This window comes from Pseudorasbora parva, chromosome 4 (genome assembly GCF_024679245.1).
Source record: "Pseudorasbora parva isolate DD20220531a chromosome 4, ASM2467924v1, whole genome shotgun sequence".
In the NCBI taxonomy this organism is placed as follows: domain Eukaryota; kingdom Metazoa; phylum Chordata; class Actinopteri; order Cypriniformes; family Gobionidae; genus Pseudorasbora; species Pseudorasbora parva.
The window spans coordinates 24,016,761-24,039,486 of NC_090175.1; the positions used below are offsets into that span (position 1 = coordinate 24,016,761).

The 22,726-nt window shown below is 38.4% G+C and overlaps 1 protein-coding gene across 1 annotated transcript in view; it reads left to right on the top strand.

The window, feature by feature from the left end:
• The window catches only part of nr3c2 (nuclear receptor subfamily 3, group C, member 2), a 103,169-nt gene that overhangs the window by 71,752 nt on the left and 8,691 nt on the right, over window positions 1-22,726 (top strand). The window contains exons 4-7 of the mRNA XM_067441343.1: window positions 5,844-5,960; window positions 8,635-8,952; window positions 12,073-12,217; window positions 18,165-18,295. Coding sequence (XP_067297444.1) covers window positions 5,844-5,960; window positions 8,635-8,952; window positions 12,073-12,217; window positions 18,165-18,295 — 711 coding nt within the window. The remainder of the gene's footprint in view (window positions 1-5,843; window positions 5,961-8,634; window positions 8,953-12,072; window positions 12,218-18,164; window positions 18,296-22,726) is intronic.

Consider the following 22,726-nt stretch of genomic DNA (forward strand, 5'->3'; position numbering starts at 1 on the left):
TTCGGAAGAATGTGTTTTACCACCCCTTTAAGTAAATTATACTTGAGTACAAGTAAAAGTACTGAAAAATAATATGACTCAAGTAAGAGTAAATGCGTAGTTTGCTGAAAAACTATTTTTACCCAAAATGAGGCGATGTTAGCAATATACAGAGGGAACATGAGTTACACATGCACTGCTTTGAAAACTGGCAAAATTATAGAAGCCCGATATTTCAGCACGGATAAAGAAGAGCGAAAGCAGCAAATCGGTCTTGCATTTCCCTTAAACATTTCGTGTTGTGAAATGTGGTCCTAGTGAAATACATCACAGTAGCAGTAAAATGTCAATAAAACAAACACATTTATAGCGAATAATCAAAATAATGGCATGTAAACAGGATTAAAGAGGTTTGCTCACATCATGTAACATCTTAGTGTGAGTAGTTTATTATTATTTTGATTATTGACATACATATAAACATATATACTGCAATACCATTAAATGTTTGAGATGTCCTTTCTCTACAAAATTACAATAGCTCAGGTAAGTATGTGAGACAGTTTGTCTATCTACAGTTTTCCCATCAACACATTTCCTCATCACTTGTCTATGCAAACCACAGTCTGTAGCTTGGCTGTGATTTCCATATGGGTTGTGCAGTGATTCTTTTCAGAAAGCTCAGCATTATGCTTATTATTCAAAAGCCATCAGCGTCTTGGCATGTCATCATGTTTAATGATACTCTGTGTCAGTCCTGCACAACTCATCATTTATAGGCTTATATTGAACTTACTACACCATTAAAGGGGTCCCAGCAGTGGTGGGTGGGTAGGTTTGAGAAACACCGTACTAGACCATAATGAAACAAGAGACCTAATTTCAGAGTTGTTAAAACTTTTCTGTGACTTGGTAATCATAGTACTGATGGAAATTACACTTATCTGCTGCAGAGGTTTTAACATGACTTATGGATCTATATGGCAGTTATTTGTGTACTGTGTATTTGCATAAGAAACGTGCATCAGTACGTGAGTGAAAAAGTTATGGAAATACAAAAAAAGGCAATATTTCTTTTTCCGAGGGAATTTTTTTTTCCATCTTAGTGTTTTTTTTTTTTTTAAAGTCTACATTATAGTTTTAAAAAATACAAATATTACAATAAAAAAAAATCTACTATTTGAATATATTTTAAAAATATAATTTATTCCTGTGATGCAAAGCAACATTTTCTTCAGTGTCACATGATCCTTCTAGGCTTCAGAAATCATTCTAACATGCTGATTTGTGCTCAAATACTGTGTTTTTTTTATTATCAATGTTTCAAACAGTTAGCTGTTTAATATTTTTGGACAAGATGTGACACATTTTTGTTTCAAGGTTCTTGGATATATATCAATTTCAGCAGAACAACATTTATTTTAAATATAAATTTTGTTTAATATTATAAAAGTCTTTACTTTTACATTTGATCAATTAAATGCATTTGTACTGAATAAACATCAATTTCTAAATAAATAAATAAACATTTCTGACCCAAACCTTTCTAACATTAATGTATATACATATATTGAAGTCACATATAAAGTCACAATTCAGAGAAATAAAGTCTCAATTGTGAGATATAGTCCCATAATGGCTTCCATAATTCATAGCCCTAAGGATGAATTTGAAATAGGCTTTTAATGACAAAAAGTGAAACTCCACCAACTCCACTTTTTCATGCTTGAGTTTGATAGACATGCTTACTGAAATATGACAGAATTCAGTGTGGTGTTAACGGGACCTACTGACAACTCCACAGTCCACTAAACAGGTCATACGTGTCATTTTTTCCTCACCTCAAATAACCTGCTGTGTTTGCCTATGGCACCGCTGCTTTCAGTATCTGCCATCTCTTCCGCCTTCAGGGTGATACCTTTGTTCTTTGACATCAATGCAAAATGAGACGCCCTTTGTGTTTAAGCAAATCGGATGACGGCTATCACATTGTGGCATCTGTGTTTCCAACATCAATATATTTTAGGACATAGGTCATGACCGTGTATTTTTGAAATGCCTGAGGTTAAGAAAGGCTTTTTTTTCTGGTAAGTTGATGGCAGAATTTAGCATAGTAACCACAACAACTAATTAAGAACTATCTGGCTTTCTTAGCTTATTAATCGGCATGTTGCCCTCAAGGCAGCTCTAAGCCTAATCTACAGCAAAGCATCAGAGAAAAAGATTCATTTCCATGTACTGTACAAATATATAACACACTTTTCCACTGGAAATTAAAGCACTGTTTGACGTTCTATACAGATACAGCAGTAGCTTTTCAACCTTGGACCAGATACAATTTCTAACAGGAAAGCAGAGGACTGCAAAGTGCAGGAAGTACATGTGTGGAAATAACAAATGATGAGAGGAAACTGGAAAAAAATAATAATTCATAAATGATTACAGCTGCGTTTGAGTTTGTAATTTAACTCTCAAGTGTCTGGTCATATAATAATCCCCCTGTTGTGTTGGAAAAACTCTGATTGTAAAAATAATAGCGATTAGTTGCAGTACACATCAATAAAAAAGCACATTTAGCAGAAATAAATCAATCTCTTTCTTAAGAAATTGAAATTGGCAATGCCATTGAGCTTGCAGTTAGCTTAACTTTGTTGCATCACTGTCGTTAAAGGTCAGAGGTCACTGAAAATGGCATATCACGTTTTTGACTGCAGTCTGAATACTCTAATGTTGCAGAAACTGCATGCTACAAAAACAAATAATACAGTGAGTCACATGTGTCAAAGATATTTGAAGTACATGGTGAAAGAACTAGACAGATGCTGATTCGTATGCCATTGGCCTGTGTTTTTCTATGTCGTTGTTGTTTATGCTACATGTTGTAGCTAACAGCTAATGTGAAAAGGGGCGGCTTATTCATCTCTGTCTAAATGTAGGTTAGATATATGACACTGTATTACCATAAAAACAAATCTGAAAGCTTGACATAAGGAGAAACACTTTGAAGGAGAAGCTCATGTGTCCAAGTTAAAGCCTGGATACGACACGAAAGTCGGAAAACCGCTGAAAAAAGTTGTGAATACTGTACTGTGTGCATCTCACATGGATTTTCTTTTTTATAATGTCTGCTTCATTTCTAAGCTGACAGGCTAGGTTTTCCGTTCATTGGTCTATATTAAATGACGTGGTTGTGTAAAAGGAGACAAGCTTGCACAGGAACCCCCATGTTATCACACATTTAGGCTGTTTTTATATGGTAGAAATGGTATTCCAAAGTCAGCCTTATTATTATTACACACTTATTAAACATTATTAAATTAGTATTAAACACACTTTTGTGGGAATTAATGTGTAATTAGTACAATGTGTATGAGATGAGTTTATTAGATTAAATGATACACATAATTTCAGGCTAGAACTGGCTAAGGGAATCAGCAGTAAAACTTTCGTCTTACCTGCTTTTAAGGAACACATACACACACGTTAGGTTTTTGTGAATTGTGGGGACTTTCCATAGGCGTAATGGATTTTAAACTGTACAAACTGTACATTCTATCCCCTTACACTGCACCTGCCCCTAAACCTACCCACTACAGGAAACATTCAGTATTTTCAAAAAACAAACAAACAAACAAACAAACAAAACAACAACATAATTTTATAAATCCATTTACATGTGGTCCCCACAATGTGGTCTCAGGTTTATATTACATTCTGGGGACATTTGGTCCCCACAATGTAATATAAACAAACAAACACACACACATTCTGGATTTTTACTTTCTCAAAAAAACTCCTTCTGTGTGATTTATAAGATGTTTTCCTCATGGTGACCTAAAAATGTCCCCACAAGGACAAGGATTTCGGATATTGCCATCTTTGTGGGGACATTTTGTTCCCATAACGTAGGGATTATCAGTTCAAATATAGTACTTTGAGACTCACTGTAACCCTTAATAAAGCATAGAAATTTCAGAAAAAGTATTTGTGGCTCACTGAAAATGTTCCAATTGCTTTATACGGTTTTGATGAAAAACAGCCCAGTATTTAAGCAATTTGAACAGTAAAAATGGTGGTAAAAAGCACTTTTAAACTGGTGCGCAGAAACACCAGAAGAAGCAGATGAGAATTTCAGCCACTTACTGGACTGGAGTGTGAAAAGCTGAATGATGCACAAGTGATTATCTTAACAAAACAAGACCAATCTTGTGGAGAAATGTTCTGGCATTGTCTTAAATTCACCCAAATGGATAATCATTCAAATATGACCTTTTATGTTGTACAAAATACAAAAAAGTTGGGTTTGGAATGATATAAGGGTGAGTAAATGATGCCAGAAATTGTACTTTTGTGTTAACTCTTCCTTTAAACACAATTTGACTTTTAGCATTATCTCACAAACGAAACCGAACGTAAATCTTTTAACACTTAAAAGCACACAAAAACATTCCCATCCGAAAAAACGAAACTAAACTAAACTTTGAGAAAACAATAACTAAACAATGACGTTATATATTTCTGTGATAAACCATAATAAGCACTTGCTGAGATTCTAAGCCAATGCACATAAACACCACACAGATATAGATCCACAAACTACAGTGTGCTGAAACACCGATAGTCGATGTTCCCCTTTCGTCCTTTAGACACACAAACTGTCTCTCTGCTACTTTTGTCCGCAAACACCTTTAAACGCACACGTGCGGCGATACAGACCAGCACAACACGATACGGTCTGTGTATGTGCTTCTGTTGGGATAATGATTAACAGAATTTGTGGGACGGCTGCAGATAGCGGTCAGAAGGGGCCCGAGAGTCAGCCGAACAGATTTCAGGTCTGATTTGCGTCTCTGTTTGGGTGGTGAGGCGGAGGAGGGCTTCGTTGTGTTTCCTGTGTCGCAGTTTACTGTTTTTTAGAGCAAGAAAAATGGGCTTATGTAAGAGGTCATGTGATTTAGCCAGAAATAGTGGCACGGCTACAGCTGCTGTTGCTCCGTTTGCAGATCCTGGGCTTTTTTGGCAGCTTTTAGACAGACTCGCTGCGCATTTTCCCCTCCACCGAAAAAAGCTCATTGTGCCTGTCTGCAGCCACACGGTCCATAAGCGCTAAAGGAAAGTGACCTCATGTAGGTAGCACATCCAGTGCCGTGCAGTTTAGCAGAGAAGTCCTTCCCATGATGAATGAGAGAAAGAGGGGGTGGAACATGGGTAAGAGAAAGAAAGAGAGATGTACATGGCCACAGTGCTTGGATGCGGCCCTGCGGCGCGATGCTCTGGCCTGTGGAGCGCGTGGGTGTGCGGCGAGTCAGTGGAGCGGAATGGTGCTCTGAAACGAGAGCTGTGGCCTTGGCTGAGGAAGGCAGCGCATGAGGGATTCTCAGGCTGTTACGGACTCTGTCATAGTGTCCCGCGCCAAGACATCAGCCAACCCATGACACACTCAAAAACACTATTTGGGATGGCTCATTTGTCCTCTGTGATAATAGTGCAGGGGCGTAAAGTGTAAGACAGCTGTCTCCTTTTCGTCGTATACTTAAAACGAGATGACTGTGCACCAGGACCCCGAATGCATCACAGTGTCCTTGCAAAGGTCACATTTTGACTAATGCATGTAATTGAATGATGTGTCTTTTTTTTGTATTACGTAATACCTTTAATTGAATTAAAATTATATTGATGCAACATTTAAATGAACCAAAATCTATCGATATTTCTTAGAAAAGCATGTTATTTTACTAATTAAATGTACTTTACATTTACAGCAAATTATCCACGTTAACCATGAAAGAACTAATTCCTCGTTTTTGACAGGAAAAAAGGATACATACAAAGAGATTTTTTACAGTTTCTCTTTCTTTTTACAGGTCAGCACAACTATCTTTGTGCTGGGAGGAATGACTGTATCATTGACAAGATTCGGCGGAAAAACTGCCCAGCCTGCAGAGTACGGAAGTGTCTACAAGCTGGGATGAATCTTGGGGGTAACTGAATTTACTTACTACGGGACTAAAATCTGTTGTGAAATGATATGAAATAATTATACCTGCACACCTGAGATCATTAATCTTAAAATATAAGAAACATCTAAAGGATAAAGTTTTTTTATATTATAATATGAGGGGCCTGCCTTTCTACTAAAGTTGCACAATGTTCCACAGACATGATTTTTTTATTTTGTTTTTTAATAAAAGGTAAGTGGCTTAAAAGAACATATTGAAAAGTACTTCGCATACATCTGTGTTTTCAATATAATTGCAACACAATATGATCAGTACTCAGGGAGCTGGAAAAAATGACCACGATGTATAAAACTTTGAGAGTGTGGCTGATTTCAAATAGATTTTGGTTGTTGGCGTAGCACATGCTAGCCAAGGGTCATACTGATTGGGGCCACCTTATTATTATATTGAAGATATACAAATATACTACCTTACCCCTAGAAATCTAGATGCACACTAGCGGCAGCAAATCTAATTTGCAGCGAGTGTTGTCTAGCAACTCTCCATAGACTTGCGAGCTGGAAAAAACAAACTCTGATTAGGCCAATCACGTCGTGTATAGAGTCGGTGACGGGGCTTAACATAATGATGGCAGAGTTGCGTGGTACTTGTAAACAAAGAAGCTGGAGAACGGCGGTCTTTCGAAATGGCTTTGGCCGCGACTCTGGAAGACTTGGAGTTAAGCTTTTCACTGAGAAAAGAACAAAAAACAGCACTGAAGTCATTCTTAAGAAAGGAAGACGTGTTCGGAGTTTTGCCGACCGGATATGGCAAAAGTTAAATCATCAACTAGCTCCGCTTCACGTTGCTCTGGTTAGTTGTAGCGTTATCCTATCACGTGCAAAGGGAGTTTGAAAGACAACCGTTTATCCCGCCTCTCGGATTAAGCCCTCTCAATGGTGAGTTTCCAGACCAAACATCTTGATGTGGGTCTGACTTTTCAGGCTAACAAATATGAATAATGAAGTTTAGAAATGAGTACAGACTCAACAATTGTTGCGGGTATCACTACAGCCATGTAAACTCCTGAAAACAACACATTAGGCAAAGATTAAATCGTGATTACAAAAATGTAGAAACAGACCAAAACTCAAGCACACATAGTGGGAGATTCATGATGTTCATTTGAAATGTGGGTACAATCACAATTTTATTTGGACAGCTCTGGTCAGCCTCTTCATGGTTGGGTTGCAAAATTTCAGTTTGTTTAGGGAAGAGTTCGTTAAATAAATAAATGAAATAAAAAATAAAGTTAACAAATGCATGCATGTCATATATAGTTTATCTTAAAGCAGCTATTATCGCTAAATTAATATAGCTCAGTAAACAAGATTTTCCTGCACTTATGTCTATTTTCTGTCCATTATGTCCTTCATGGAGACAGCATCTTGAAAACAATACAAACAAATATTTACCTGAAATGGCATTAAGTTCCAATATAGAATGAAAAATATTGTGCTTCTTTGACGTCATTACTGCTTAAGAGGGGTTAATGAAGGTACTGCAGAACATCAGCTGGGAAGATAATATATATGTGACCCTGGAACTTTTCTTTTTTATTAATCATCAAAATAAATACGCTTTCCATTGAAGTATGTTTTGTGAGGATAGGACAAAATATGAGCGAGATACAGCTATTTGAAAATCTGGAGTCTGAGGGTGCAAAAAAATCTAAATCTTGAGAAAATCACCTTTAAAGTAGTCCTATACTATACAAATTACTACTAATAATACTTATATATAAATACATATATATTTTTGGTTGGAAATATCTTTATGGAACATGATCTTACTTAATGATTTTTGGAATAAAAGAAAAATCAATCATTTTGACACACAATGTATTGTTGGCTATTACCACAAATATACCTTTGTGACTTATGACTTAGGTCTCACACACACACACACACACACACACACACACACACACACACACACACACACACACACACACACACACACACAAACACACACACACACACACGCTGGGGAAAAATGTATCATAATTAATCGCATCCAAAATAGTTCGTGTTTACATAATTTGTGTGTATACTGTGTATAATTATAAGTATATACATGCATGTATATACTAAAGAAATATGTTACATTTTTATACAAATATTCACTATATACATTTTTTAACAGTTTTTCATTAAAGCAGATAAAGATTAAACAATCTCTAAATATTACACAAAGTTGTCCAGATCACAGAATCCGTTTTTATTGGGACTAGCACATATGCCGCTTTCAGTCTCACTTACTGATGTGATATGAAATCTGTTGGCACAGGAATCTTGCAATTAATATCAAATTGGAACACGCACACAGTCAATTAACAGCATCCTGCTGAACTACATAAGAGGTCACATCTATACAGCAGGGATTTAAACTGTGATCTCTGCTATACGATCCATCTCTACTTCAATAATTACTTCTATCAGCTCCAGCTCCTTTGAAATATGAAAAACTGTAAGAACACTGCTTCAAGTCTACACTGGGGGTATTTTCATTAATATCTTGTTCATTCCAAATTATTTATCTCTCTTATAAATCATTTTAAGAATCTTCAATGTTTAACATAAATTGTAATTATTCATAAAATGGATGAGGCTGCTGAAGCGAACGCCTTTAATAATACATGTTTGTTATTCCTCAGCACGGAAGTCGAAGAAGTTGGGAAAGATGAAGAGTGTTAGCGAGGATTCTTCCCTGCAGAACTCAAAGGATGGGCCTCCGTTTCTGACCTCCGAGAAAGAGTTGAGCTCGTCCACCGCTCTCGTCCCCCACGTCCCCACGGTAGCACCGTTTTTGTCGCCGTCCGTGTGTAGCGTCCTGGAGCTCATAGAGCCTGAAGTTGTGTTCGCTGGATATGATAACACGCAGCCCGACACTACCGATCACCTGCTCACCAGCCTCAACCAGCTCGCCGGCAAACAGATGATCCGAGTGGTCAAGTGGGCCAAAGTACTTCCAGGTACGACTCCAAGGCAAATTTGGTTGTTTCTCAGATACCGTCTTCTGCCCATTCAGACGGCAGGGTTATTTTCTCTTGATTTAGGCATTTGTTGTTCAAGGTGAAGTATTAGTTGAGCTGTTGGTCTCTGAAATGTGCTTTGGAACCATGCAGTCACTGATTCAATCCTTGACCTGTCAGGTGCTTTAGTATAGTAAAGTAGGGTCGTCATCTCTAAAACAATTTACATAAATCAAATTCAGAAGATCTATGTCTTGAGCCCACGCTTAATTCTTCATGCTTTTAACAAGCACTGACACTTGAGAAAACTGTAAGGGTTGAACTTTATATTAACATATATACACTACCATTCAAAGTTTGGGGTCGGTCAGATTTGTTAATGCTTTTGAAAGTCTCTTATGCTCACCAAGGCTACAGTAAAACATATTGTGAAATATTATTTTAGTTTAAAATATAAAATTGTAATCTATTTATTTAATGGCAGCAGTTATTCCTCCAAAATATAATTTCTTATTATTATCAGCAGTGAAAACATTTATATCAGGATTCGCTGATGAACAGAAAGTAAAAAAAAAATCTTTCTAACAACCTTACTGTCAATTTTGATCAATTGAATGTGTTCTTTCTGAATAATAAAAGCATTATTTATTTATTTATTTTTTTTAAATCTTACTGACTGACACTGTCCACAAGCTTCCAAGTGAGTTTTAAAAGCATGTCAAAAGTAGGCCGACATATCATATAGAAGAATCAAAGGTAATTTATTCATTGAGGATTACTAGCATATGTTGAATAAATCACACTACACTGTATTGTACAATAAAACATCCCATAGAACATCTAATTTTTTTTTTATTGTATAAAAATCTCAATTTGCCTTTCCAAATTAAGTTTTCAAGGTACCTTGCTACAAGACAGTCATTTGCTGTATTGCAATTATTTGATACCAGGGTGTCTGCTTGCTATATCCGGATTTATAAATAGAAGGCTGAAAACACACCAGGGCAAACTGGCTCACCGACTTTCAAAGACTTTTCAGGCAGGCTTTGGGCAGTCAGTGCATCACACGCTCAGCCAATCTACAAGTGATGACTTGCAGATGTTCAGTTTTGGTTATTTTGTTCTATATCAACATTGTTCTTTGATTCACATGTGATTTCAAACCACTTTTGGAGTTAGAAACAGCTGATATAAGGATGAGAATTTGATGGAAAAAAATAGGATTTCAAAACTTTAAGGCCCGGTTTCACAGACAGGGCTTAGATTAAGCCAGGGTTAAGCCTTAGTTTAATTAGGACATCTAAGTAGCTTGTATTAACATGTTTAAGGAAAAACATTACTGGTGTGCATCTTGAGACAATGACACTGACGTATTTTAAAATATGCCAGTGGACGACGCTTTCAGTTAAAGGTAAGGCTAAGTGTTATTTCAAAACCATTTTACAAAATGGACTCATAGACTCATAACTTATAGCCAATCAGCAGGTAAGGGGCGTGTCTACTATTGACAGTGAGAAGAGAGGCTCAGTGCATTTCATTATTCAAAACACCCAACACACGGACATTAGCCAAGAACTAATTTCTGCTGGCTTTTGCTTGAATATGCTCGTGTGTCATGGTCGATTTTTTTGTCCATTTGCAATCGTACTGCCCCTCATTTCTGCGATGATAAAGACTTGTTCATTTCCACACTGTATGGAGCATCTAAATCTCCTCACTGTCTGTTTCAAGCGTCAGCTCACAAAATGTGTCTGACAAGTAAGATCCTATACTTGTAATACATGTTTGTTTCCTCTTTTCATGATCTATATAACCCTTATCCGGTCATAATTGTAATATGTCGTTAGCTGGACTGTTTTGCTTGTGTACTATTGAGTTGTTCATGAGAACGGTTTGTGTTTTTGTGATCGCTATAACTCTAATCTTGTCATAATTGTAATATGTTCATTAGTTATACCGTCGTGCTTATGTGATATAAAATTGTTCATGAGAAAGGTTTGTGTTTTTGTGATGTTTTTTAATTTTTTAATTGAATATTCGACCTGGAATAGTAACACCCAGATTCTGCCATAGTCGTTGCCTGGGTTACTTATGTGTAGGGCAGAGCTATCAAAATAAGGCTGAGATTCTTTTTGGGGTAGGGGCGTATTGGCCTTTGTGATTTGAAATAACAACTACGGTTACCAGAAATGCCTTACCCCACCTTTAAAACAGCTCAAACATGCATTTTGGGACTAGACATATGCCTTGTCTGTGTAACCAGGGGTAATTTTTGTACATTTGTGCAAGTTTTATTGACAATTTCAGTTTATAAAAGAATAATGTGAGAAAATTATTATTTATAAGAAAGGAGAACACAAAGAGATTGCCTGGAAAGTTATTGTTGATGTGTGACACATTGTAGTCGATAATGAATTTGTGTATTGCAGACATGCCAAAAATAGTCTATGCTTCCCCGATAAGTTTATACGGTAGTGTGTCCTCATGTGGCTGAAATTATAGCTTGTGGGTGACTTCATAGCTCTCAATGTGAGTTTTGGCAAGAATCCAGTCTGCTGTATTGGTAACTCTCTTTGACAACAGGACAATGAGTGGAAACCTTCAGTGATTCATGTAAACTTGACTGCACTGCAAGACTTTTTCATTTGTGAACAAATTTCAGCAGCTGTAGGAATCAACCTTACACTGTTAAGTTGGCAACAGCCACACATTACATAAACTAAAAAAGTAAATAAGAATTCTTGCTCTTTCCAAACAATATTGTTAACCACTAACCACATCCATTTCTTGCATGTATCCTTCTCAAAAACACAATGCCTCTTTTAAAAGAGTACTATGGAAATTCTATCATTATTTACTCATCTTTATATCATTCTGAACCCTTATGCTGTCATTTTTTTTTCTGTGGAACACAATATTTTACATGGCTTTTGTCATACAACAAATGTGCATCTCCAAAAATCAAAGAAAAAACAAACTTAAAAGCAGATCCTATTTTGTTTCTTAGAGCCTATAGTTATAGCTTAATATTAGCTCTTCTTCAGGGCAAGTCATGCCCCAGAGTATATCCCATATGTCTCTTTGCTCTGTGTTAACGTGCCCTTTATCTTCTCCCCTCAGGTTTCCGCAGTCTACCCATTGAGGACCAAATCACGCTGATCCAGTATTCCTGGATGTGTCTCTCCTCCTTCTCCCTCAGCTGGAGATCCTACAAACACACCAACGCCCAAATGCTCTACTTTGCCCCTGACCTCGTCTTCAACGAGTAAGCTAATTCCACAACACTGTATGTTTACTTCCTTTAGAGATGTTGATTTCCGTAATATTCAAAATCCCTCCAAACATTTTAAGTACATGGAGAAATTCCTTCATTTCAATAACCTACAACATACAGACCTGCATAGGCCTTAGGTCAACCCTGTATATGGAATTTGGTGCGTCAAGTTACAGACTTACAGCATAAGATAATAATAAAAAATGTTAAGCTCAATAAGCATGTTCCCAGCAGGCATACGGCTGTGACCTTAAACCTGTCCCTTCAATTACTCGTCTAGAAAATACACTTTCCCTATAAATGCTTCTTGATCGTGTTTGATCAGGGCAGAGAGTTAGGTCAATGGGGCACATAATCAGCACAATCGACAAGACGTGTTGAGTGGAAAGAGTGTTACTGTGTGAATGTCCATTTATTGAGTGTATAGTGGGAGAGGCGTAAAATAGATTACAGTGACCCCTGCAGGAAAATTGGAGTACTTCATTGCATTTGCCAAATGACTTAAAGGGGTAGTTCAATTTAAAATGAAAATTCTGTCATCCTTTACTCACCCTCAAGTTGTTTCAAGCCTGTATGAATTTCTTTATTCAGCTGAACACAAGGGAAGATATTTTTGAAGAATGTTAGTAATCAAACAGTTAACTGGAGCCATTGACTTCCATAGTATTTTTTTTCCTACTATGGAAGTCAATGACTCCAGTTAACTGTTTGGTTACTGACATTCTTCAAAAATATCTTCCCTTGTGTTCAGCTGAATAAAGAAATTAATACAGGTTTATAACAACTTGAGGGTGAGTAAAGGATGAAAGAATTTTCATTTTAAAGTGAACTATCTCTTTAAAAAAAGAACTTGGGCAAAAGTTGTCTTATCAGGGATGCCTGCTCTGCTTCATACTACAGTAACGTTAATAATCGCATCCATGAACATGATTTCAGCCCAAGTCCTATCCCGATTTTTTTTTTTCCCCCAGATTTTTCCCCCACATACGAATCAGAATTGTCGAATCTTTCTATGGTCAACTGAAAGTCGAATCTATGTGTATGTAAATGGGCTGGGAGGGGCACGACATTAGTCAGCAGGAGGGTAAAACTATTTTTATTTTCCTTTACACACTGCACGCAGCAACAACTTTTAATAAAGCGACCAAAACTGCCTGCCAACTGACAGATGAACTGACAATGGCTTTCTTATTTAGGTTTAAAAAAAGGTAATGTGGTGGATAAACATTTGCAAAACGTTTTCTCATACCATTTAAAGACGTGATTGAAATACAGAACATCACACAAATATATAAAAGAACATTTTGATAAATAAACCTCAATAGAATACCTGCCTAGAGAGGAAAATAACACTTTAAGTGCATTTACATGCACGTTCTTAAGCCGATTGTGCCTAAAGGGGGTCGCACACCGGACACGAAGCTCAGCGCCATATCTCAGGTATCTCACACCAGACACGCACATTGTATAAGCGCAGGCTCAATTTTGAATCGACTTCTGACCGAAGAGCTGCACGATGGCTGTATCTTGTAGCACAGGGTGAAATCAGTATGTACATTGACGATTTGAGAGAAATATATTATAAATTTAATATAAAACCTTGAAATGGCGCTCTGTGCTGCGGCAGGATTTTAAACAACTTCCTGAGTCGCCGAGGACAGGTGATGACTGCCGCTGCAGGCGTGCCTACACTCATTAAAAACGTGTTCGAATTTTAAAGGTGTGGCGCAGCGCGTCCGGTTTGAAGCTCTGCGCCCTTAAAGGGGTGATCATAACACGCAAAGATTGGAATGTGAGATCGGTGGTCGAATCTGGCTCTGCATATCGATGCATTGAATCTTTGACTATCCAGGGTCACCCCTACATAATAAACTTTAAATACATGATTCACCCGCTATATTGTGAAATGTACCCAAATTTCATATCAACAGAAAAATATACAGGGGATAGTCTTGAGACTTCAGCATTGTTAATGAAATTAACTAAAGCCGCCCATACCATTGACATGATTGGTTAAAGGTAGTTTGTGACATGAGAAACACGGGCGATTTCAAATGGCGCCTTTTTTTCACTGAAGTTTTAAGGAGAAAATACTCTTATGAATGTGCAGATGATTGCTTAAAGGATATTATAAACACCTCATAGACATATAAACAACATTAAAAACATCATCTTGACCACAGGAGGTCTTTAAGCTATGCGAAACAGTACCCATGCACTGCAGGCCACTGAGTGTTGTCATTCACAATATTTGTAAAATAGGGGTATTTATAAGATGTTATACTGTCCTATATAAAAAGTATAAATAGAACACTGAAAAAACAGTGTGTATTATACATAAGTTCTTATCTTGCTCATCGTGCATAGTTAAAGGAAGTGTATGTAAGATTGTGGCCAAAACTGGTGCTGCAGGTGTATCCCTCTCCCCCTCCCCCTGACTTGAGGTTGTCAAATAGGCTGCAGGATCCAGCAGGAACGTTTGTAGCTGCAGCTGTGGTAACTAGAGCAGATCTGGCAACCCGGATGCCGAAACGCTACTGACTTTGTGATTGGTCGATAGGTGGAGTGTGGAGCTTCTGGCCAAAATATCAACATCAGTTGAGGGCTGCAACAACAACTTTTGAATGACAATATCCTGGCCGGACTACTGTTGTCAATGATATAAGTATTAGAAATTAACATTTGATATTATGATTAATTAAAATACATTTCTTATAAATATTTACTCTAAGATGGCAAAATAAATAGGCTCCTAGAAACACTTCTCATGTATGCATGCAATCAAACTTTATGGCATTTTACCCCAAATTGTCCTGTTAATTGGTTTAGAAGATGCTAACATGGATAGATACATGCCCAAAATCTTGAAAACCATGGTAAACATGGTTACACAAGGTAAAATACTACATTAAATAATGTTTTTAGACTGCATGAAATAATGGTTTGTACTGACCTGATTTAGAGAATTATTGGCTGCAAAGAACATATAACAATTCAACAGACATACAGAAACAATACCCCATTCACTCTACAGCATACAGCAATATATATATATATTAGGGGATCTATGGGGAATAATGTATTATTACATTTTAATGTTTGGTTTTTAGGTGCATTTTGGTGGCCAAATGTCCAATGTAAAATCTAGGTCCTGAAGCATAACCAGTTGAGAAGCACTGCAGGACTGGCGCAGCAGTGCCCTTAAAAGATATTGATTGAAAACATTCTGTCTACCTTGAAACAAAAGTTTCCAGGTTTCAAGTGCAACACTTTTCAGTGTCCTCTAAAAGTATGTCAAAAGGAGACAGAAATATAAATCCACATGTGCATGATGGTCTCTGACAGACCGCGGTGTATGTACAGCTCACACCTCTCACAATATTCATCAACATCACTTAAAGAAACCCTCTCCATAGCAACTGAAAGAAGAGCTTAAATGTATGCCTTTTCCTCGTCTTTCTCTACAAAATTGATTATTTATGAGAGAACGTGAATGGTGTAAATAAAAAGAATATTAAGAAAAGCTATCGTAACGATGCCATAAACTGAGATTCTTAAAGCTCTTTTCTCATTCCATCTGAAAACAGATTGAAGGTTAGGATATTAAATAAAAATCCCTCAGACTGGAAGAATGGGAAGACAGAATCAGTTCTGGCAGACAAACCTGAGCACAGAATGACATCAGGTTAGATGGCTTTGGAAGACAGATACTGTTCATGTATTCACCTAGTCAGGTATGCTGAAAGACAGACACACCTAGAGCCAAACAAACTGGCAGATCAGCAAAGCTATCTGGTAAATTAATAATCAGCTAAGAAAGTGTCAAGATGAAACCAAACCAAAAATAAATAAATAAATAAATACAGAAAGAGAGATTGTAATGGACCCCCCCCCCCCCCCCCCAATTTCCCAGACTTATTTTTGGGGGAAGAGATTTTTGTGGGAAAAAATCTGTTTTTCAACAGAAAATGTTTTTATTTGATAATTCTACTGATAATTCATTGGAATTTTTTAAACACCATTCATTACAGTGCTCGACCTTAAGCATGTTCATGTGCTTGTCCTTCGAATAAGTAAATCAGTCATTCACTTGTCCGAGTAAAAAATGTGCTTATTTTACATTTTTACAGATAGAAAAATTGTATATTTTACTTTCTTTTGTGTGTGTGTGTGTGTTGTACACATAATTTATTCTAAAGCAATATTCTCAACAGAATTCAGTCAACTTTGGCATATTGAAATCTGCATATTTGTGATATGTTTACCTTCTTTTAATGGGCATTTTTTAACCCTAATCTTACTTTATATTCTTAAATTTGATCTATAGGCCTACATTCAATTAAAATAAAACACTAGGCTATAGGGCTGTTACCAATCAAATTAAATAATAATGAGATTAACACACAAGTGTCAACAGCTTGACCTTGTTATCGTCAGTTTAATAGATATGCGATTTTGTCTGTATCGCGAATATAAGACGACCCCCCCATTTTTCAACCTATTTAGGACACAAAACCTCAAATTATATTCGGGTATATACGGTAATTCCGTGATCTTTTGAAGCCTTTGTAAACATATAGCTTTCTTCATTTCAGGCCATTATGATAGAATTCATTACATTTACATGCATGCATTTAGATGAGGATTTAATCCAAAGTGACTTACATTGTATTCAACGTATATGCTTTATATTGCATTGCCTGGAAATCAAACCAATGACCTTGGCATTATTAGCGCTCTGCTCCTCACTTCAGAATTCATTCAATTATGCTGTGGATTTTGGTGTTCAAGAAACATTTCTTATGAATATCCAAACAGCTTATGCTTAATATATTTGGTATAAATGCTTTTGGTTATTTCTGTTTTAATTAGTAGGTGGTTGGGTCACTAGTTACAACATTTTTAAAAGTTCTTTATGGGTTAGATTTCCCAAAAAATGTAAATTCTGTCATTTATTACTTACCCTCATGTCGTTCGACACCTGCAAGACCTCCGTTTATCTTCATACAAATTAAGATATTTTTGTTGGAATCAAATGGCTCAGAAAGACAGCAATGACATTGCAATGGCATTGACAGCAATGACATTTCCTCTCTCAAGACCCATAAAAGGCACTAAAGACATTGTTAAATAGTCCATCTCACTACAGTGATTCTACAATCATTTTATGAAGCGTCAAGAATAGTTTTTGTGTGCAAAAAAAACCCCCTAACTAACAACTTATATAGTGATGGGCCGATTTCATAAAACCACTTTCCGAAGCTTCCGAGCTTTATGAATCAGCATATCGGATCAGCGGTTCGGATCGCCAAAGTCACGTGATTTCAGCAGTTTGCCAGTTTGACGATCCGAATCATGAATCGATACACTGACTCCAACGCTCCGAAGCTTCACGAAGAAGTGTTTTGAAATCAGCCATCACTAAATAAGTCTGTTTTGTTTTTCCTTTACGCACAAAAACTATTCTCGTCACTACATAAAATGATTGTAGAACCACTGTAGTGAGATGGACTTTGAAAATGAAGTCTTTAGTGCCTTTTTATAGCTGCCAATGGAGGCCTTTCTGAGCCATCAGATTTAAACAAAAATATCTTAACTTCTGAAGATGTTCTCTGAACTCCTCTCGTTTGTGAAGATGAACGGAGGTCTTACGGGTCTGGAATGGCATGAGGGTGAGTAATTAATGACATCATTTTCATTTTGGGTGAACTAACCCTCAAATTGTGTTCATTTTTATTTGCCCAAGCCTATTTTTACTTGAATTTGGACTGTACAGGTTCTCCAAAGGGCTCTGCCAATGTGATAATCTAATAAACCCTAAAGGGTGCCTCAAGTGCCTTTTTATTATACATATTCTTTTAGCAGTATTTTCATAGCAATTTTCTGACAATGTGACAATGACATTGTTTACTACGGATCCTCTCAATTTCTCTACCAGGGAACGCATGCGGCAGTCAGCCATGTACGATCTGTGTGTGGGCATGCGGCAGGTGAGCCAGGAGTTTGTGCGTCTACAGCTAACTTACGAGGAGTTCCTTGCCATGAAGGTCCTGTTGCTGCTCAGCACAGGTGAGATTGTGTTATCTTATAGAATACATTTGTTTCAAACAGAGCCACAACATACAGAGAGTCAGCCAACAATAGAGGAACATAAGGAAACACATAAATGAATCGCCACATTTACCTTTAGCACCTGAACTGAGTGTGTGGGCATGTGAGACCAGAGAAGTTTGATGGATCAAATTAATTGAGGCAAAAAATTGTAAACACTTCTCTTTCCTTATAGCGTGGGTGGCTTAAATCTTTAAGCATAGTCATAATTAATACAGTACAATAATATATATTAGATAAACTATAATTGTCAATAATATAAAGCATAAACAGTAAATAGTAAGAGTAAGTAAAATCAATTTAGAATAATATTTATATAATAGAATATACTATAATATAATATAATAAGCCTTTTGGATGCCACTCAGGTCAGGTAGACAGGCACGACAGCCAACAACAGTTCCACATGGCTTACAGCATATGAGACTAAGATAAAAGAGTAAAGTTTGAGTTCTGAATTCTCATACAGGATAGATTTTGGGATCCACAACCACTTGCTGATCCTCTGGAGCCTTTCCAGAGAGCCCTGCTGTACTTAATAAAATCCAGTCAGGAAATGGGCATTGCTCCAAGAGCTGGTGTTTTTCTCTCCAAAAGAGAACGCTTCATGGAAGGAGGGAGAGCGAAAAAGTGTAGTCAGGGATGGTACATAATTGAATAGCTGAAGGATTGGATGGAGTGATTCTTTCCTGATACAAAATCAACATAAATATAAAACTTAGATGCCTTTTGCGGACTACATCCGCGATGGGGCTTGTGCATATCATTTCTGTTTTAAGGGGTAATGACATTTGCTGTGCTGTTGAATATATGAGCTATACTAGGAAAAGCAGTTTTGTTTTATAAATACACTTATTTCATTGGGAAATCAACCCATTACACAAATAATTGTGTATTAGAGCGCTTCGTTATGATCTACTTTATATGCAAATGTTTTTTTTTTTTTTCTATTAATGCTGTTGTGTTAGTATATTATCATATGGCATGATTACATGTTTGCTTAATGTTTTTATTTGAATAATGCAGAATTTTTAGAAATGTTTTATTTTGTTTCTTTCTGATGTGTTATCAACCTTTTGCTTTGCTAAAGCTATTGTGTAAAGCTTCAGGGCTGCTGTAGTTTTAGCGTGGAAACAGAAAGAGAGTGAGAGAGAGGCTGTTATTCCTCTTTGACCTTGGCTAAGGTTTCAGAAGCCCTGCAGGCTCTCACATGACCTTATTTGCGATGGTAGTGTTGACCTGCTAAAGAGTGAGTCACAAAACAAAATCCCCTCTTGTTTTTTTGCCTTTTTTTTATAAAGCCCATTTAACTTTTCTTTTTTTGGCTTGTAGTAGACCCAGACACTAGGAAATAAATATTATCACAGATGCTACTATTGTGCAAAAAGAAATATGTCTATAAAAATAGACATCATAAATAGACATTAGACATGTAAGTGTGATGGTTTTGTTATCAGTGTTAATTTCCTTGACAGAAATATTTTGAGAATATCTTTATTTTCATCAACAAACAGTGCTGTTAAGAAATCTCTTATGCTCACCAAGGCTGCATTAATTTTATATTAAAAAAATGTAATAATGGGAAATATTATTAAGATGTAAAAGAACTGTTTTCTATTTTAATATATTTTAAAATGTAATATATTTTTGTGATGCAAAACTGAATTTTCGGGATCACAACTCCAGTCTTCAGTGTCACATGATCCTTCAGAAATCATTCTTACATGATGATTTGGTGCTCAGAAATATTTATGATTATTATCAATGTTGAAAACTGTTTTTTTTTTAAGGATTCTTTGATGAATAGAAAGTTCAAAAGAACAGTATTTATCTGAAATACAAAGCGTTTGCAACATTTGTACTACCGTTCAAAAGTTTTTGGTCGGTAAGAATTTATATTTATTATTATTATTTATTTTATTTTATTTTATTTGGGGGGGGGGGGGGGGTGATAATCATAAATGTTTCTGGAGCATCAAATCATCAATGAAAATTCAGCTTTGCATCATAGAAATAAATTACATTTTAAAATACATTAAAAAGAAAACGTCTCGGTTACGTATGTAACCCTCATTCCCTGAAGAAGGGAACGGAGACGTACGTCGGACTTAAACCAATGAATTGGGATCTGATCTCAGAGACCTATCTACTATCTACTCCGCCCCGCTGCGCGGGTATAAATAGAAAGTGGAATGGCAGATCAATGCTTTTTTCTGCTGAGGAGCCGACTTAGTGACTGGGCCCCTAGCGGAAGCACAGCACCTGGCGACGGGACGTACGTCTCCGGTCCCTTCTTCAGGGAACGAGGGTTACATACGTAACCGAGACATTCCCTTTCAGTCGGTCACGTTCGACGTACGTCGGACTTAGACCGACGAATTGGGATCCCTATTGAGCGCACTGGACCGTCTAGTATGGTATGGGAGTCAGGGCTCCAAGCAGGAAGGTCAGTCACTGCTGTTTCTGCGAGACCCACTCAGTGTGACTACTGAATGCTGGGAAAGCGTGCCCGTCTCGGGAGAAGGTACGCTGCGGAGCCACGTCCTTCAGAGAAGGCCTGGTGGCGGAATACACATAAGGACTAACCTGGCAGGGTAGTGCAACATATGGCAGTCTCTGGGGTGGTGCCAACCTAATTAAAGGGGGGAAAGAACATGCCCAGAGACGACAAAGCGGGCTCTGTCAAGGGAAAGACATGGGGCTAACCGTTAGGGTAGCGAATACCATGGAGAATACACATATGGGGTTGCCATGAGGGAACCGCTACATATGGGACCCAGCCTACAACCACATTCCATAAGCATACCGGTGCAGGCCTATCGTCAGACGGTTCGCAGCGTCTGACACCGTGGGGGTGATGGAGGAGCTCGACAGGGTTAGCCGTTACCGGGCAACACAACTGGAGACAATAGACACACGTATCGGGCCCAGAGGGCGGGAGTGGCATTGCAAGCCGACACTTAGAATGGGCACTTAGGGCTACTGGCAACTAGGGGCGAGAATGCGGAAAGATACCGGCTCTACACAGAGGCTATAGAATCTAGCAAACGTGTTAGGTGTCGCCCAGCCCACAGCTCTACAAATGTCTGTCAGCGAGGTGCCTTGAGCCAGCGCCCAGGAGGATGCTACACTCCTTGTGGAGTGTGCTCTAAACCCGAACGGGCAAGGCACGTCTTGGGACTGGTAAGCCAAGACTATAGCATTCACTATCCAGTGGGCTAACCTCTGCTTGGAGACAGCCTTTCCCTTCTGCTGGCCTCCGTAACAGACGAAGAGTTGCTCTGAGGTCCGAAAGCTTTGGGTCCGGTCAATGTAAGCGCGTAGAGCGCGGACCGGACACAACAAAGCCAGGGCTGGGTCTGCTTCCTCCGAAGGCAGCACTTACAGGTTCACTACCTGATCCTGAAAGGGGGTGGTAGGAACCTTGGGCACGTATCCGGATACTCAGGATAACGTGAGAGTTGCAAGGCCCGAATTCTAGGCACGATTCGAAAGTGCATGCAGGTCCTCTACCCTTTTACTGGAAGCCAATGCAGTCAGGAGCACCGTCTTCATTGACAAAATTAAGCTCAATTGACTCCAAAGGCTCGAAGGGAGGGCTCTGAAGTGCTCTGAGCACTAGAGCTAAGTCCCAAGAGGGTATCGAGTTCGGGCGAGGAGGATTTAGTCTCCTCGCACCTCTGAGGAACCTGACGATTAGGTCGTGCTTCCCTACGGACTTACCTTCGACTGCGTCGTGATACGCCGCTATTGCGGCAATGTACACTTTGAGGGTGGAGGGAGACAGTCTTTGCTCAAAACCCAACTTGCAGGAAAGAAAGCACAACACCAATCAAACACCTTCGGGGGTCTTCCCGGCGGGAAGAACACCACTCAATGAACAGGTTCCACTTCAGCGCATAGAGGCGCCTCGTAGAGGGGGCTCTAGCTGAAGAGATGGTATCTACGACTGCTTGTGGTACTCCATCTAGAACCTCCGCGTCCCATCCAGGGACCAGACATAAAGATTCCAGAGGTCTGGATGTGGGTGCCATAGAGTACCTCGTCCCTGAGAAAGAAGGTCCTTCCTCAGGGGAATGGGCCAAGGAGGGGCTGTCGTGAGGAGAGTAAGTTCTGGGAACCAGGTCCGGTTGGGCCAGTAAGGTGCTACTAGCAAGACCTGCTCGTCGTCCTCCCTGACTTTGCACAAAGTCTGTGCAAGAAGGCTCACTGGGGGAAACGCATAATTGCGTAGGCCCTGGGGCCAGCTGCGCGCCAGTGCATCTGTGCCAAGGGTACAGTCCGGGGAGGCAAACAGGTCTACCTGTGCGGCCCCGAACTGGTCCCATATCAGATGGACTTCCTGGGGGTGGAGTCGCAACTCTCCCGAAGGTGCTGGCTGCTGTCCCG